This window comes from Sciurus carolinensis, chromosome X (genome assembly GCF_902686445.1).
Source record: "Sciurus carolinensis chromosome X, mSciCar1.2, whole genome shotgun sequence".
In the NCBI taxonomy this organism is placed as follows: Eukaryota; Metazoa; Chordata; class Mammalia; order Rodentia; family Sciuridae; genus Sciurus; species Sciurus carolinensis.
Window position 1 is genome coordinate 89,475,267 of NC_062232.1, and position 18,442 is coordinate 89,493,708.

Below are 18,442 nucleotides of genomic sequence, written 5' to 3' on the forward strand. Positions count from 1 at the left end.
AGCTCCCCCTCACCGACTCCACTTCCTCACTTCCCATTCACTCAGTCCTTGCAGTTTGGTTTCTACCCTGCAACTCCCCTGAATCTGCTTGAAAATCCAAAGTAAATGCCAGACCCAATGGACATTTTCAGCTTATATCTCTCAGGGCCCCTCAGCATACATGACCTTCTTTTGATTCATCCTCTAATCAGACTATTCCTAATTACTTTATTGCCTCCAGTCATCTCCAACTTGGGATGATTTTAACCTTTAATGGATATGTAGCAATATCTAGAGCCATTTTTATCTGTCATGACTGAGTAAGTAGGGTGGGTATCACTGGCATCTAGTAGATAGAGGCTAGGGATTCTGGTGAATGTCCTATAATGCACTGGCAAGCCCGCCATAGTAAAGAATTATCCAATTGAAACAGTCAAGAGTACTGAGGTTAGGAAAGCCTATCTAGAGGGATATAAACAAACCCAAAGACATTTCTGAAAATTCCAGGCTAAGTGTCTGGCCTCCAGTTCTGATGGTGATTGTGCGCACCCTTCCCAAGAGGAAACAGCCCAAAGTCACATCTCTGCTGGATGTCCCAGGGCCATGGCAGTTTTCTGGTATGTAGGTCCACCGTCCCCAGGTGATGTCCAGGGCTTCTCCAGTCATGTCTCCTTGTGCTCCAGATGCACACCTCCTCCCCATCCTTCCACCTGAGGGCTAAAGCACACTTTTAGCCCCCTTCAACGTAGCTTATGGTCACCAGGAGGGAGAAACAGACCAACCTCCCGCCCACCCCCTTACTGTACTCGCTCCCCTCTTCCTCCCACCTCTCCCCCTCCCACTGGAGGTTGATTTCCCATTGGACATGCTTCGGTTCTATTTCACATTCCTGAATTCACTGAGATTTAGAGCCAGACTCTTCTACCACATTTTTCATGGTATTAGGTTGGAGGAGAGAATGGTCTAGATCAGCATACCTTCTGGGTGCTATCAGTTGCTCACTCACCTTAGCAGTGGTATGAGTTCAGATCTGTCCCTGGTTTCATCTACTGAGGAATGGGGAGAATTCTCCTGTCATGAGGCTATGCAGTTATAGCATTATTGCTGGCAGCTGGTGCTGCTTGTACTCTTTGTATGCAGCTCTGTGGGATTCCCTTAGGAGCGGCAAATTTCTGCTACGTTGAGTCAAGAATAAACCTGGGGCAGGGTATGGTGGTGCATGCCTGTAATCACAGCTGCTCAGGAGGCTGAGGCAGGAGGACTGCAAATTCAAAGCCAGCTCAGCAATTCAGCAAGGCCCTAGGTAATTTAGCAAGACCCTGTCTCAAAATATATATATATAAAGAGAGAGAGAGGGACACACACAAACACACACACACACACACACACATACATAGACACATATGGCTGAGGATGTTGCCCAGTGGTTAAGCACCCCTGGGTTCAATCCCCAGTACCAAATTAAAATAAAATAAAATAAACCGGGAGTTAACCCCAGACTTGTTCTGCTTGTTTCTTATGATTTAACGCCCTCAGTTTGCTCCTTGGGACTCTTTTGATGTAGGAATTCCTATTACTTGCCAAGCCTAAAGGGACTCCCCAGTCAGTTCCAAAGTTTTCTTTGATGGTCTGTTGTTTCAAATTTCTCTGCTGATGCCGGTTTCTGACTTTTAAATAATCTGGTTCTCCATAATAGGAACCCACTCAAGTTAGCTTAAAGGAAAGGGGATCTAGGTAAAGCGGATCCACATGTAGGGTAATTGCAAGATGTGAGCTCTTTTAGAGTCACTGGATCAACTCCTCTAAGCCTGTCTGTACCCTGGAACCTTACATTGCTGTCCTCCAAATGATACCTCTGTAATGTACCCAGTTTTGTTCCCCCACAGTCAGGGTCAGGCCTCATCTGTGGCCTTGGTGTTTATGGCTATGACCCAGGCCCTAACTAAGTTATCCTCTGCTTCATTGACCAACTCCATCTTGACTATGGCATCAACCTCTTAGTTCAGATGATCTATCCCAAGAACCTGTGTGGCTCAGTACAGGTCAAATGACCTGTTCCAATCATCATAAGGACTAGGTGGGCAGATGGTCTTTTATATACATGAATTTCCAGGCCCACCAGACACTAGGGCAGGGAGACAGACAGACAGACAGATAGATATACCCCTCTCTCTCTCTCTCTCTCTCTCTCACACACACACACACACACACACAAAGAAGCTGCAATAATTCTAGAGTGTTGAATGATAATGTTTTGTAATACAAAAGGGGTAATCAGACCAGTCATGGTGGCACATGCCTTTAATACCAGCTACCTGTGAGGCTGAGGCAGACAGATTGCAAGTTTGAGGCCAGCCTAGACCACTTAGTGAGACCCCATCTCAAAATTAAAAAATAAAAAGGACTGGGGACTCAATGGTAGAACACCCCTGGGTTCAATTCTCAATACTGCAAAAGAGGTGGTTAATCAAAACATGTCTCTCCTTCCACCATCTGCACCCTCCCCACTTCTCACCTCTCACTTCCCTCCCCCACCACCTCTGAAAATTGATTTCCCACTGGGTATGTTTTGGTTCTATTTCTTATTTCTGAATTCACTAAGGGCTTTGCAGCCAGATTCCCCTCCCACAGCGGAAGCAACTTTCCCTTCGTGAAAAATTCACAGCTTTACACCAAGGGCAGTCCCAATCCCCAGGCCTGCGAAACACTGGAGGTTTTCTCTGCTGATGGATTTCAAAGTCTTTCCTGTTCAGGGTTTCTTGAGGATCTAATCCCTGGGTCCCCATATCAGACCACCACAGGCTAACATCAAAGGCTGAGCTATGGGGAAGCATCTGAGGTGGAGGGGGTACTGTGATCATGCCTGATGGTGGGGATGGTGAGGGTAAGGCTGGGAAGGGAGACAATGGAGATGAATATGAGTAAGAGAATGAGGCAGGGAGCTGGACAGGGAGGGGTTCTGGTGAGGCAACAGACCCGGGATTCGGGGTCCCAGAGAGAGAAAACATGGCATTTTCCATGAATCTTTGATTTCCCTCCCTCTGCCCACCAGAGGCGTAATTTTTTGGCTCCGTGGTTCCAAGAAGCTGCAGGAAGCTCCCACCCAGCTCCTGTTCGGCCTCCATGGGGGCAGCCCCCACTGCATCACTTTCCTCTCTTCTTCCTCCTCCTCCTGTAGCATCATCTGTAGCCGCCGTTGCCTCTTCTATCTCACTTCCTTCGGTCCCCGTCCCTCTGGCAGTGGCCAGTCCTGGCCCCTCTACAGCCTGCTCTGGGAGAGCCCTCAGCTCCTGGGGGGAAGTGGGCAGTGATGAGATGTGGTCTGTGGACAAGTGAGGGGGCAGACTTAGGATGGGGGCGGGAGATGAGGCAAGGACGGTGGGGTGATCTTACCGCCCTGAGAAGCTTCCACCTCAGTAGATCCCGCTCTTTCTGCACCTCTGCCAGTTTGGCTTGGGTCAGCCGCAGCTGGAAGGCAGCCTCCTTGCGCTCCATCTCCTGCTGTGCCCCCAGCTGCTTCAAGTCTGAGGCCAGGGCATGCGCCGCTGACTTGTGTAGTTTGGCGAAGTCATGCAGCCACTGCACCCTGCGCCCCTGTAAATGCCCCTGCCTGCGTGCAAAGCGCACGCCCAGGGCCAGGCTACCCCAGGCACAGGCCTCCTGGGCCTCACTGGGCATCTCGCTATCCTCCAGGATAGTTCTTATCTTATCTTCCACTTCCTCCCAGGACAAGGTCAGATTGTCAAGGTAGAACTCAGGGCCTTTCGCGTGCCTGGCCATCTTCTCATTGATGAAGGCCACCACGTTGCTATGCCGAAATCCACTACAGGGGTCCTCAGGTTTCAAGGCCATGATGTTTAAGGGCCTTGTGGCTTCCTGATCTCTGGGAGATGGATCAACCAGTTGTGTCCTTCGCCTTTAGCCCCCCACCCCCATCCCCACCCCGCGGCCCTTATTTCCCCCACCCCCGCATCCTCTGCAGCCCCCCACCCCCACCCCCAATGTCCTTAGCTCCCGACCCACGCCCACACCCCAACCCTGTGGCCCTTAGTCCCTTCTGCCCTCACCCTTATCTCCCCACCCCCATCGCCTTTAGCTCCTCCCCCTGCCCTCATCCCCTCCCCTCCCCGCTCTTGGCCCCTCCCCTGGCCCTCATCTCCTCCCTGCCCTTAGCCCCTCCCCTCGCCTTCAGTCTCCTCCCCTTTCTTGCGCTCCGCTGTCCTCTCCTCCCGTCTCCTCCCCGCCCCTCACAATCACCCTCTGGCTCCCTTGTCCAGTCCTAGAACACCTCCCACCAGGCCTCACCAGAGGAGATCCAGGCCCACCACAGACTCTCCCACGGAGAAAGGGGTCCCGCTCACTCTGAGGGCTCCGGAAAAAGGGAGCCTCTCGGCCCAATCTCTAGGTTTTTACTCTAGGACGGTTCCAACTCCCAGGGACTACAGGGGTGAGCAAGAGTGAGAGAGGAAGGTCGCGCCCCCTCCTGGGCCTATAAGGGAACCCACCACAAGGCTGAAAGCCATCGAAGGCGTGAAGAAACGGGACTGGTTGGAAAAGTCCCAGAGCGAAGAAAACGAAGCTCTCCTGAGCAAGTCCAAAAGGTCCTACCCCACCATAATGGTTTGCTCCATGTCGGGTGAGACCCCTCCTACACATGGAATATTCTAGAACAGGAAGTGGCTCCAACTCCTCTGTCGCTTCCAGTAGACCCTGAAGGAAGAGGAGGAGCCAGAAAACAGCCCTTCCCCCAATGGCCCCTGAACTGGACACCGCAGTAATTTTGGTAATAAAGGGTAGCGTTTCCACCCTGAAAATATGCCCTGAATCTGTTCATCTCCATCCCTGATCCTAGTTTAGCACCTCTCATTTCTTCTTTCTGCCACTGCAGTTCTCTGACACCAGGTCAGTCTTCCAACCTACACTGTCATCAGTGGGATGTGGTTTTGTCTCTTAAAACCTTCAAAGACTGTCTGAGGCCTATAGGATAAACCAGAGAGATCATAGTTTGCATCCCCGTTTTGACATTTATATCCCCTTGAATCTCAGTTTCTACCTATGGGACCAGGATGAGGACAAAATGATGAAAATACATGTAAAGTTGAAGAAGTAATGTTCTGTGTGATCCCATTTTTGTAAAATGTAAAATTAAATCTCATATATATATGTAATCTAATATGTATGCATGCATTTCTATAATCTCAGAGAATTGGAGTGGGAGAGGGTGGCACCACAGTCTTAACGTTAGTTATCTCTGGAAGGTGGGGTCGGATGGGAGGTTAGAAAAAATTTTTTAACTTTTAAAATACATATTTTTTTGATTCAATTTGTTATAAACAATGTATAATTACATGTATGCATACATTTAAAAATATGGAAAGTTACATGCCAGCATTTTAATAATGGTTGTCTTTGGGTGCTAGGAATATAGAATTTGTGCATGTGTGCACACATGCTGGGGATTGAACTCAGGGCCTCCCATCTGCTAGGCAAGCAAGCACTCTACCCTTGAGCAATATCCCCTTTAAGAAAAACAACTTTATGTTTTTCTCTATTGCAAATTTTTTTCAGAATAAGCCAGACACAGTGATGCATGCCTGTAATCTCAGCAACTTGGGAAGCTTAGGTAGGAGGATCACAAGTTCAAGGCCAGCCTCAGCAACTTAGGGAGACCCTGTCTCAAAATAAAAAGGACTGGAGATGTAGCTCAGTGGTAAAGTACCCCTGAGTTCTATTCAAGTACAAAAAAAAATTAGAATAAACATGACTTTCTGAATTTTTAAAAAATCTGTTTTCCAATAATGTTTTATAATGGTAAATAATTTGTTAGTACCTGAAAAGCACATATCTTCCTATAATTCCACCCTTCCCCTATCCTGGGAGAGAAATGTTTTAATTGTTGATATATATCCTTCTGGTCTTTTAAAATAGGCCATAGCAAATAATTTGCAGTTTCTTAAAGGAGTTCTCAGTTTCCTTTCTCTTTTGCCTCCTGGCCTTTGCATAGGCTATTTCCATATGTGGTTGACCCTCAGCCCCTGCTACACTCTCCATTCCTATTCTCCATATCTACCTATTCCTTTTCAGTTTCCATTTCTCTTACACAGGCACTCAAGCATTTTTTCCTCTTATTATAAGTATTTCTTGATTCTCCCAACCCCCTTCTGAGCTAGGGGGTGCAAATTTTGTTTCCCCATAATGTTTTGTATCCATCTTGCAGTGCTCCTCACACTATATAATAACCTAGGATTTTCCAATCTTTTTTCCCATTAATTGGGCATTACTTGAGAACATAGTTTGTCTTAAATATCTCTTGTGTTTTGAACTCTAGCATAGTAGTAAGCACCCAATCCATTAATCATTAAATAAATGGAAAGTGTAAAAAAGTACCTTCAAAAAGAACCATGTTTTTTTCTTTCCTGAAATAATCTTTTTCTTCACATAGACTGATTTTCTGCCACCTCACAGCTTCTTGTGGTAAGGACCTCTCCTCAGTATTTGAAACCAACCGGTGTCTGACAGATTTGGAATTTGTGAAAAATACCCTGGAAGATTCAGGGATGAAGCTTCTTTGTGAAGGACTGAAACATCCAAATTGTATATTACAGACATTGAGGTAACTGATAGCAGGATAATATATCATTTGTGTGCATTTCATTTTTTTTGGTCACCTTCTATTTCTGGGGGAGTGAGAGTAAGAATAAGGTAATGAAGCCATTTTTCTTTTCTTTAAAGGTTGTATCGGTGCCTTATCTCTCCTACATCTTGTGGGGCACTTGCTGCTGTGCTTAGCACCAGCCAGTGGCTCACTGAGCTGGAATTTAGTGAAACAAAATTGGAAGCTTCAGCTTTGAAATTGCTCTGTGAAGGCTTAAAAGATCCAGGTTGCAAATTACAGAAGCTCAAGTAAGTTGTAACTGTTAGTTTCTATTCTGCAGGAATATTTCTAAAATACACAATTCAAGATGGGTGTGGTGTTACCAAAACACATTTCAAAGAGTCATGAAAAACAAGAATAAGAGTGGCAATTCCTGAACTTGTTCCTATGTAACTAGTTTAGAAAAATAATTTTTATTCTAATTGGTATATAATCAATGTCAATAGTAACTCATACTTTGTATTAAGCACTGAGCTAAATGCTTTGTATAATGATTTCCGTTAATCTGTGTACCAGCTCTGAGAGGTTCAGATTATTGTACCCTTTGTAGCAGAGGAGGAAATAGAAGCCCAACATCATTAGGCTAAACAACATGGCAAGGGCAGAATTCAAAACCCAGATTTATATGTTTTCAAAGTCCATGGTATTCACCAAAATCTGCAGGGTAGGCTGCAAGTCCAAAACCTGCAGGGTAGTCTGGCACACTGGAAACCCGGGGAAGAGCCCATGTTGCAGTTGATGTCTGAAGACTGTTTGCTGACAGAATTTCTTCTGAGAAGTTTAGTATTTTAATTTTGATACAGGGTCTTGGTAGTTGGGATCTCAGTAAGTTGCTAAGACTGGCCTGAAACTTGAGATCCTCCAGCTTTAGCCTCCCACGTAGCTGGGTTGATAGGCATGTGCCACTGTTCCAACTTATATGTGTGAGTTTTAAAAGTAAAAGCTCTTTGGCATTAGCATAAAAGTTTATAAAATCCACTTTGAGAACTCATTTTATGCAAACTACCTCTTTTTAAAATTTCAAAACTGGGGAGCTGTAAATTCATCTTCTTATGAACCCTCTTCAAGACTGAGTTTGGTGTGTCCCTCTACTCTCTCACTCCACCCTGCTCTGTGCCTCCTCTCCCTAAAAGTAGAACTCAAACTCCAAGATCTTGACTTCTGGGACAGCCTCCATGGCCAGGTCCAAGGATTACTGGACTGGGACATGGGAAACGAATCCTTTCTGCCCTTTACCACAGTGAATCTGCCCCTGATGGACCAGAACGTTGCCAGATACAAACTTCGAATAGTTGAACCACCAAAACTACCTTTGGGAAAAAAAAAAAAAACAGTGCTGATGAAGATGGTTCAGATATTGAGCCCAACCTGTGGGTATGGATGAACCCCAATGTGTTTTATCCCCCTGGCAAGCTGGAGGTTGCAGAATCTAAGAAAGGGGAGGATATGATGAGTGAACTGCAGTCCCTTCAGCCACCCCTAAAGGAGGAAGATGCCAATTTCTCAGAGGTGGCACAGTCAGAATCATTGCTGCATTCCTCCAGTAAGCAGTCTCCCCCTTAGAAGCAGTTGGTCTCTTCCTCCAGCAACTTGGAGCTCTCAGAAGAAGAGGAGGCTAAGGACCAGGATGCCAGCTCCTCTGTGGCTCTCCCATCCCCTCACAAAAGGGCACTCCTCCAGAGTTGGAGGCTTTGGCAAGCCATCAGCCCAGAGGGAAGGCTCTTGTCCCAGCCCCCTCTCAATTACTTCCACCTAATTGCCCTGGCACTAAGAAACAGTTCCTACTGTTGCTTCAATGGGCAGCATATCTACAGTTTCACTTAACACTTCCCCTTTTCCTGGACAGCTCCAGAAGGTTGGAAGAATACTGTTCATCACAATCTCTGTTTCTAAGACAGCTTTGAGAAAGTGCCAATGTGATGCCCTCTTTAACCTTTAACTCTAAGAAGCAGGAGTCTGCCAGTTTCCATTATTAAAGTTTCTCTCAGCAGCAAAAAAAAGGACATAGTTTAGAACATAGTCATGAAAAAATGAGGATTCAAAGATTATATTATGTATCTAGAAATTCTCGAAAGTATTCTCAATGGGAAATGGTTCAAGGAATTTGACTACTTAATATGGAAAAACAAAGATTAAGAAGACAGGGAAGTCAATAAAAAACACATTTCATTCCAAAAAAGTTATATTATATGGATGATTGTGATAAACTGGATTTCTCTAAACATGGCAAATTAATTAATACTGAATATTTTGATACAAGGAAAAGAAAATGCATTTGACTAAAAAGTTTATTAAGGACAATTATAGAATTTCCCCCCTGGGATTTGGAAGAAGTGAGCTGGAGTGTTGAATTAACACAGGGATTTAAAATGAAATCAGATTATCAAGATTTCCTCCCAACCTTTTTCTCAAGGAAGTCAACATTTATTGAGTTCCCACTGTGAGACACCTTGCCTTGGAAACATTTCATAATTCGGTGACATGTTCAAGATTTTGGTCTTATAACTGTGGATCTTTATTTTTTCTGTTCATGTGGTATGGTAGGTAGAAAGTGAGTAGTATTCTAAAGTGACCAATTCTGTCTCTCTCCATCTTTCTCTTCAGGTTGTGTGCAAGCCTTCTCCCAGAAAGCTCAGCGGCTGTTTGCAAGTATCTTGCCTCTGTTCTCATTTGCAACCCGCACCTCACTGAGTTGGACCTGAGTGAAAATCCCCTGGGGGACAAAGGGGTGAAGTATCTTTGTGAGGGTCTTAGACATTCCAATTGTAAAGTGGAGAAACTAGAGTAAGCTTCTTTCAACTCTCTGGTATTATGTAGTGATCATTTGTTGAGTGCCTGCTATGTGCTTGGTGCTTGCCAGACATCCTATCACTTTATTCACTACTTAGAATAATCATATAAGATAGGTTTTCTTATCTACATTGTACAGATGAAGAAACAGAGGATTGGAGAAAAAGTGACTTGTTCAAATTCATATTGCTAATAAGTGATATAGTCAGAATGTGATTCCAACATGTGTTTCCAAATCTCATATTCTTTGCAGTATACCACAGATTTGTGTTTATAGGAATGATATTGTTAACTACATAAAAAATACCTACTAAGTATCCAAAGATTATCAGGCTAGATGTCAGTGAAGTTATCAGAAGTTCTTCATATGACAGGGCTATCCTTAAGGACATAACAGATGTGTTATGATTGTGGAATCATTTAATGTCAGATGATCTCAGGAAGAGGAAGAAGTCACTGTGGGCTGGAGACATTAGGGGGAGCTTCTGTGAAGGTGGTGGGACAGGAGCTAGAATTCAAAGGAGGGAGCAGGGAGCCTGCTAGGACATTCCCAGGAAGCCAAAATGATCATAGTGGTTTATTTTTCTTTTCTTTTTCTCTGGGTAGCTTAAGCAAATGTAACCTCACAGATGCTAGCTGTGTGGAGCTGTCTTCTTTCTTGCAAGTGAGTCACACTTTAAAAGAATTGTTTGTGTTTGCCAATGTCCTGGGGGACACAGGAGTACAGCATCTCTGTGAAGGTCTGCTGCATGCAAAGGGCGTAATTGAGAATCTTGTGTAAGTGTCTGCTTATCCTTGTCCTTCTCATGGGCTTTTGCATTTGAGGGTCAGTGGGACTCCCAGCTGCTGTAGTTAACAGCCATCCGGGTGTCTTCATCCTTCCAGGCTTTCTGAATGTTCCCTCTCTGCAGCTTCTTGTGAACCCCTCGCTCAAGTCCTGAGCTCCACCCGGAGCCTGACAAGACTGCTTCTGATTAATAACAGAATTGAAGATTTGGGACTGAAATTGCTGTGTGAAGGATTAAAACAGCCTGACTGTCAGTTAAAGGATCTGGCGTGAGTATTCTGGACTATAGCCACAGGCAGTTTCTTGATATTTGAGCAACTCCCAAAATTAAATATTTTTGGCCTGGTCATTGAATCTCCAAGGAAGCAATAAATGAAGAGCCAAATAATTTAGAGGGAATAAATCATCCTTTCTCTACAATCACTGCTTAGCCCTGACCCAAGGGATTTTTTCTAACATGGCACTCTGATTGTCTAATATGATTTTCTAATGGGAAAACACAATTCCTAAAGTGACCTGGTACAGATGAAATGTCATCAGCTTTCTCTTCTTACTGGCAGGTTGTGGACCTGTCATCTGACTGGAGCATGTTGCCGGGATTTGTGCAACACACTGTATACAAATGAACACCTGAGAGACCTTGACCTCAGTGACAATGCCTTAGGGGATGAGGGCATGCAGGTTCTATGTGAAGGGCTGAAACACCCCTGCTGCAAACTACAGACCTTGTGGTAAATGTATGGGGACTCTGTCTAGTGAGCTTTTGTTTCAGGCTGTTTATGAAAGGGAGGGCCACTAGGAAACTTGGGATTACACAGATTTCTTAAATTTTTGATCCCTTCAGGTTAGCAGAATGTCATCTCACAGATGCATGCTGTGGAGCCCTTGCCTCTGTTCTCAACAGAAATGAGAACTTAACATTGCTAGACTTAAGTGGAAATGACTTCAAGGATTTTGGAGTGCAAATACTGTGTGATGCACTGATTCATCCAATATGTAAACTTCAGACATTCTAGTAAGTCACTATGGTGGGGAAAATGGGGCAGAGGGATTCAAGACAGGCATGTTGGGTTTGGTCATTACTTCAGTGAAGAAAGAGAAGTAAAACTGAAGGCAGACAAAGCTTAAGCAAAATAATAAAGTAAGTTATAAGGGGAGAAGCAGAGAACAAGCAGCCTTGTATCTCACTGCTAAGGAAGAAGCATGGTAGGGGAAAGAAAGCAAAGGATCTTGATATACATGGCTCAAATTCTGGGTTTTAACATCTACTGGCTACATGAGCAACAGCATGCTTACTTAATCTCTCTGAACTTCAGTATCCTTGTCTGAAAATGGGGATAATGCTAGTATTGACTACCCAAGGTTAACATGGGCATTGAATTTAGATGACAACTATGAATGTACCTAGTACAACCCTTAGCATACAGGAGGTACTCCATAAATTTTAGGGCCTTTCCATTTCTACTTCTAATACATGATGGAGTGCTGAATATGTGTATTTTGAATATCTCCAAAACTCAAGGGGATGAAGCTATAATTGTGTGATTACAGAAGATAGAGGTCTTGACCCTCTCTGATCAGTGTCCGTCTGCCAGCTCAGCAGGCTGGCATAACACACAAAGTAATTCTTAATTACAATACAACTGTGCTCTGTTGGCAACTAACTAGTGGCCAAATGGCCATGTGTTTCTGGCATTCAGAACTGGAACACATAATGGAAAATAAAGCCTGAAAGCAAAAATTCCACATTCCAAAATCAATTTGATAGGTTGAATCATAAATGAAAACAGCATAAAGGCTGGATTATAAGTGTGTCTAAAACAGAAGCTGCTGCTTTACCAGAGAATGAAGTCTTTTAGTTCCAAAGGCTCAAGAGTGTAGTGATTACTGCCCAAGCAGAGGTAATTATGCACAACATTATAAGCCTCAGGGGTTAGAGACCTCCATAAAGTCTCTCTCAGAAAGATGTAGATGGATCCTTTATTTTCAAGAAAATGAAATAAACTCAGTTATCAACTTAAGGTTCCTTTAAACAAAAGTAGTTTTAACGTGGCCACACGCTACAGTGTGTATGGTGTGGTAAAGTTTCTAAATAATAACAAGGAGAAATTATTTTCTTGGGGTTGGTGTGTAGTTACTTGTTTTTGATATTGTTATTAATTGTAAATTGTTGTATCATTTCCCATTTGTCTTATGTTTTGTCTTTTAACCTATATGCTTCCATTGTGTTTTCAGACCAACCTTCAAACCCTTGTAACTTGTCAATCCACAAGTTGAGAGCAGTGTGCAATTGTAATTTTGAATAGAAAATAAAGGACACACAGAGTAGACACAATATGTTGACTTCAAATAAATTTTTAGTACTAGAATGCATATAAAACAAAACTGAAATCAATGGAAACAGGTACTAATCCAAGTTAGGTAAGAGGAACATATGGATCATTTAATATGGTGAGTTGGCAATGAGTTAATCCAGGAGAGCCTCCTAAGAGTTGTCCTCTCTAGAAATTGTAAAGGCTAGAAGAAGGTTATTTTCTAATAGCTGCTTGAGTGCAGGATCTAAATCTTATTCCTCACTATATTTCCCCTGTAAACTTCCTAGCACAGTGCTAGGAAAAACATATAGGAGGCCAGTTAGTAATTTAGAGTATCTGGGGGCAAAACAAGAAAACAGTTATTGTTATATTCAATAAAGACTAAGTGTCTAGACATTCAGAAGATCAAGGAAAAAGAAGTATGTCTTTAAAGTGACAAATCTCACCTTCAGTCATTCCATGAGTATTTCTTTCATACCTCTTATATGTCAGGTAGATGTGCCAGGTGTTGTGGAAACAAGAATGAATAAGATATGAGACATGGTTTATACTTTTCAGGAGCCAGTGAGCCCAGTAGTAGAGAGATACCTAAACTTGTTAAAGCAGTGAGAAAATTAATCAGGAGATATTAAGGAAGCCTTTGCAGAATACAACTAACCCAGCCCTTTAAAAGGGTCAGGGAAAGCTTCTTGGAAGAAGCGCCACCTGAGTTGAATGTTTATGACTATAGCTAGGGGAGGTGGGTGTAAGGATGGAAAAGGGTAGTCCAGGCTTAGGAGATAGTATAATAAGGAAAGGTATCCAGATAACAAACAGCATGGTTTATGGTACTTGATGGGTACAGAGGTGTGAAATTTCTGACCAATTTGGTATTACTGGAGCATAAAGTGCTAAACGGTAGTCAATAAATGGACCTGGGGAGGAGTCAGGACCTCATAAACTTTATGTGATATGTTAGACCTGTTAGCAGAATTTAAGTATGTATGTATGTGTGTACACACACACACACACACACACACACGCACACACACATACACATAGTTATATGTAACTATGAGAGAAAGAGTTATCTCTCTCTCACATGCTGCTGTTGTGGTAGTAGTACATTTGAAACCACTCCATATCCAATATTTCCAAAGCTAGATGGAAAAATCAGTCTGTGGTTGCTGCTGTTTTTCACTACTACATGGGGTTCATCTTGAGAATTGATCCTACACCTTCCAACAGAAGCTTGGTGAATGGACAGTGATGCCCTGTTTGGTCCAGGATCCCTGCTAGTCCTGCAGTGACATTATACTTCCACTTCACAGTTACATGTATCTTATTCTATGTACAAATATGCACTCATTGTTCTATGAAGTACCATTTGTGTCAGGGTACCTGAGTGTGGAGGAGCTCCATTAATCAGCCACAGGTGTATACATGCTGAAGTCTTCTCTTGCCCACCAAGGTCTTTGAGTGGAGCAATGGTCACCATTTAAGCCTTTCTCTATTTTCAAGGCAATTTTATTTTAGGGGTATTGGCATCTTTCCTAGCCACTGGACCTTGACTGAGATTCCCTAGCTCATCCTTGATATTTGTTCCTCTTTTTAAATGTAGAAATAAAGGGTTGAGAGTAACTGACTCTCAACTTAACTTCCAGAAGACCTCTAGGCTTCCTGATAAAATTACCCCCTAGTGATAAAGCTTCCTATGCTGAGGGAAGGCAGCTTTTGGTAAGTCATTCAAAAAATTCTAAAGATGTTGTTACACTTGTATGGCAATTATATAATTAATGAAACCACTAGTTTCACTTTGCCAGATAAAGATTAGTTTTTATCCACTAAAAACTATACTTCACTGTATACTTAAAAGAGTTGTCTTTTGTAGTCAGTGGATTTTAATCATGGATACACATATTGAGTTTGAAGTACCTAAGGAACACCCAGGAAGTTTTCTAGTAGGTAGGCAGTTGGATGTAGGAGTATGCCCTGGGAAGCAATCATCTATGTAGAGATAATAGCTGAAATTATGGCAGTGGATAAGATCTGTTAGGAAGGATGAGAAGAGAAAAACCATGAGGAATCTCTCTGGAGGAATCAGCCCTGGTCAATATCAGCTTTTAAGAGGTGACTATGGAAAGGAAAAAACCATGGAGAGAACCAGGAGAGAATGGTGTTCGGGAAGCCAAGAGGAAAGTGGGTTTCAAGGAAGAAATGCTCAACAGCATCAAATGCAGCAAAGAGGTCCAATAAGATGAGTACTGAAAAGTGTGCATTGAATGTATCAATTAGGAAGTTATAAGTGGCCTTGTCAAGGGATGTTTTAGTGGTGTGGTAGGGCCGGAAACCATATTGTAGTAACTTGAGAAAAGATAAGGAAATGGAGAAAGAGAGTACTTTTTCAAGAAATTTGTGAAAAGTACAGATGTAAGATCACAGCTAAAGGGAGTTGTGGGTCTGCAAAAAGTAGGGATTTCTTTCCTTTTTTTGCCTTGTTTTGAGATAGGTACATTTGTAGGCTGAGAAAAAAGAGCCCATAGAAAGGGAGACATTGAGCTACAGGAGCAGGAACTAATGGACTAATAGAACAGGGACTTGGACAAGGCAGGGAGGGACAGGAGTGAGAGTCCAAAAGGAAAGTAGTTAAGGCTAGGAAAATAGGTAGACAAATTAGTGAATGCAGTAACTGAGTGGTGCAATGGAGCAAGTGTGAGTGGGAATCTTATCATTTAGAACAGGAAAGCTACTGCAAAAATCTGCCGGCTTGATTTTACTCAAGAGTTTTTCTTTTCCTTTTTCACAGCATTGACACAGATCATTTACATGAAGATACATTTAGAAAGATGGAAGCTTTAAAAATGAGCAAGCCTGGAATCACCTGGTAGTTCCCAAGGAGAGCCCCTGAACTGACTTGATATAGACCCTCTGCATTTGGTACCATCTTTAACAACTGTGCAGTATTATTTTTCCAAATCTCTTGACCTTTGCTGAGGAATCGTCTATGAAATAAGCATCAGTGATTGAAATTTCTTACATAAAACCATCCATTAAATAGGATGTAAAAGGCAGAAGCACCTTATTTCAAATGTTTTCAGCAATAATACCTTAAATTCATATATTGTATTACCATGTTTACTGTACTGTCACAAGAACCCTCTGAGGTGAGAAAGAGGTTCAGAAAAGATGTGACTAGCTCCAGGTCATACACATTATTAGTGAGAGAATTGAGACTGGAATATAGCCAGGTCTCCTAACTCCTAGACCATGCAGAGAAACAATAGGAAAAAAAATACATGAATGTGTCTACTTAAACAAGATCCTTGAAATGATAAAAAGACAAGGAAATATACAAACATATATTATAGCTTATGGTGCTGATTTTAAGTAAACTTATAGTTCGTGAAGGAGAGAAGAATGAACTAGATCAAAAGAGAAAGTCTCATGGAGGAGGTAAGACTTGATGTTGGTCTTGAAGAATGAGGAGGATTGAGATAAGCAAAGGTATAATAGACCTTGGCTTTAAGACTGCAGGGTAACCAAGTGTGGTGACACATGCCTGTAATCTCAGCAGCTCAGGAGGCTGAGGCAGGAAGATTGCCAACCTCAGCAATTTAGTGAGTTCAAGGCCAACCTCAGCAACTAAGTGAAACCCTGTCTAAAACAATAAGAAGGGCTGGGGATGTGGCTCAGTGGTTTAGCATCCTTGGGTTCAATCCCTGGTACCAAAAAATAAAAATAAAAAATAAAAAAGACTACAGGGTAACAGGACTGTTTTTGTATCTCACTAAAAGATACTAGGGAGAGAGAAATGTTTGCTTTAGAATTTCATGAGCTACCATAGTATCCATACTACTAAGCTCCTAAGAGTGCTCTCCAGTTCCCAGTCTTAATTCCTTTTCTGAACTTTTAATATCTCATAAATGTGTTCATATTTGTTCATGGACTACCAAGACTAATTCATTCCTCATACCTGACATCTCACTTATCCCAACAGTGATCCTTCATACCACCCTATTTCTATCTCTGCCTAGTTTCCACAAAATGTCAGATGAGACAAATGCAGAAAGAGTGCTAGGCAAGGAAAATAGCACACACTCATTGAAATAGGTGTGAATGGGGTATGGGATCAACAAAAAGAGGCCAACCTTATTAAAGTATAGAGTTGTCCCTGTAAGCTATTTAACTAGCTGTGTGATCCTCAATAATTCACTTAGATTCCTAGACTCTCCATTTTTTTTATCTATAAAATTTGGATAAATTTATTTTAGCCTTGAAGGACTGTTTCCCAACATGTTTCCTACTCCAGTAGGCAGCAATTAATTGTACTTGTCTGCATGAGTGTTTACTTATAGTATCACTCATCTGTGTTATCTTTGAACTCCTAGATTTTCTTGCTGTACTAATTAGTGCTAATGGTCCATTTGAACTAAATATGTACTGGAGGCAGTGAATCTAGTGGCAGAAGAGACACAGTGAGATGGTACTTCAGGTGAGGAACTGAGGAAGAGTCCAGCTGTTCCATGACCTCACCCATAATTGTATAGTGTTTACCACATCCTGGGAGATGGTAACTCTCAGTAAGGAGACCAGGTCTGTCCTGAGAAGAATAATCAAAATAGTTTGTCTCCAGATTAATCAAGTTCCTCTTTCCCTTTATTTATTTAACATATATTTATTGAACATTTATTATGTGCCAGGTTTTATGCTAATTGTTGGTTTTACAGAGATGAATATGCCTTTTTCTGAGCACTTCCCCTTCTGTATTCTCTGTTTACCCTAGTTCCTCTGTCAGTCCAGTAAAAAGCTGATAAAACTCATTCATATTAAGGACCTAAAGATATAAAGTTAAAAGAAAAATTGCAGAACAGTGTGTGTGTGCTTATTTGTATTTAGTTTGTAAACAAAATCATGTATATGAATTCGTATGTGTGTATCCAGAAAAATCTATGGAAGAATATTTACAATTAATAATAAACACTGATTAGCTCTGGCAAGAAGAATTTGGCAAGCAGAGCAATAAGGAGAAAAAGAAAGAAACTTTTCATCTATGGTCTTCTGTTCTACTTGATGTTTTTAACATGTGCATGTATTACTTTTATAATTAATAGACTTGCTGATAAAAATAAAAATCATACTGGTGAATTACTTTTCTTTTAAAATATGAAGATTTAGAAGGAAAACATGGCAGGAATTTATAAGCATGGCAGAAAAGTAAAGGAAAAGAATGAAAGATTTCACAACATCAAAGTTAGAAACATTTTAATATAAAAATGTACACCATAAATAAAATTAAAATATTAGTGATAAACTGGAAAAATATACTTCATACATGTAAAAGATAAGGCTGATAATCATAATATCATAAAAGCAACAAGTCAGTATGAGAAAGCAAAATTTGGAGGACTTCCACTTCCACAATTACGGAGTAGCAATGACTAGATTTACCCTCCTATCATAACAAAAAATGAGCAAATATATGAGACAAAAATTTTCAGACATTGGATAATAGGCAGAGTTGGGACAAATAAAAAACAAATAGCAAGATGGTAGGTTTAAACTGAATCATATCAATAATCATTTTAAAATCATTGGTCTCACAGCAATCCAATAAAAGGTTGATATTGGTAGAATGAGAAAAAAATAAAGGCCCCAATAGAGGTTGCTTATAAGAGATAAATTTGAAATAACACGAATAGGTTAAATATAAAAGACAGGAAAAGATACAATATTTAAACATTAATTTTTAAAAAGCTAGAGCGAGTGTGTTATCAGAGAAAATAAATTACAAAGCAAAGAATATTGCCAGAAATAAAAGGGGCCAGTTCAAAATGATAAAGTGGCTAATTCATCGAGAGAACATAATAATTGTAAATACATGTGCATTTAATAACAGATTCAAAATACATGAAGCAAAAACTGTACTTAAAAAAATAG

General features: G+C 41.6%; 1 protein-coding gene and 1 pseudogene across 3 annotated transcripts in view; both read left to right on the forward strand.

Moving 5' to 3' along the window:
* Positions 1–17,642, forward strand: part of LOC124972521 (NACHT, LRR and PYD domains-containing protein 12-like) — a 54,952-nt gene extending 37,310 nt beyond the window's left edge. The window contains exons 7-15 of one of the 3 annotated variants that reach the window (XR_007106473.1): positions 6,422–6,592; positions 6,712–6,882; positions 9,239–9,418; positions 10,031–10,201; positions 10,310–10,480; positions 10,772–10,942; positions 11,056–11,226; positions 12,447–12,662; positions 15,312–17,642. Coding sequence is in view for 1 of the 3 variants with exons in the window: in XM_047536961.1 (XP_047392917.1) it covers positions 6,422–6,592; positions 6,712–6,882; positions 9,239–9,418; positions 10,031–10,201; positions 10,310–10,480; positions 10,772–10,942; positions 11,056–11,226; positions 15,312–15,393 (1,288 nt within the window). In the remaining 2 variants the exon portion in view is untranslated. The remainder of the gene's footprint in view (positions 1–6,421; positions 6,593–6,711; positions 6,883–9,238; positions 9,419–10,030; positions 10,202–10,309; positions 10,481–10,771; positions 10,943–11,055; positions 11,227–12,446; positions 12,663–15,311) is intronic. The other 2 variants (XR_007106472.1, XM_047536961.1) reach the window with 2 other exon arrangements.
* On the forward strand, positions 7,842–8,554 carry LOC124972201 (forkhead box protein R1-like; annotated as a pseudogene).
* Positions 17,643–18,442: the final 800 nt, after the last annotated feature.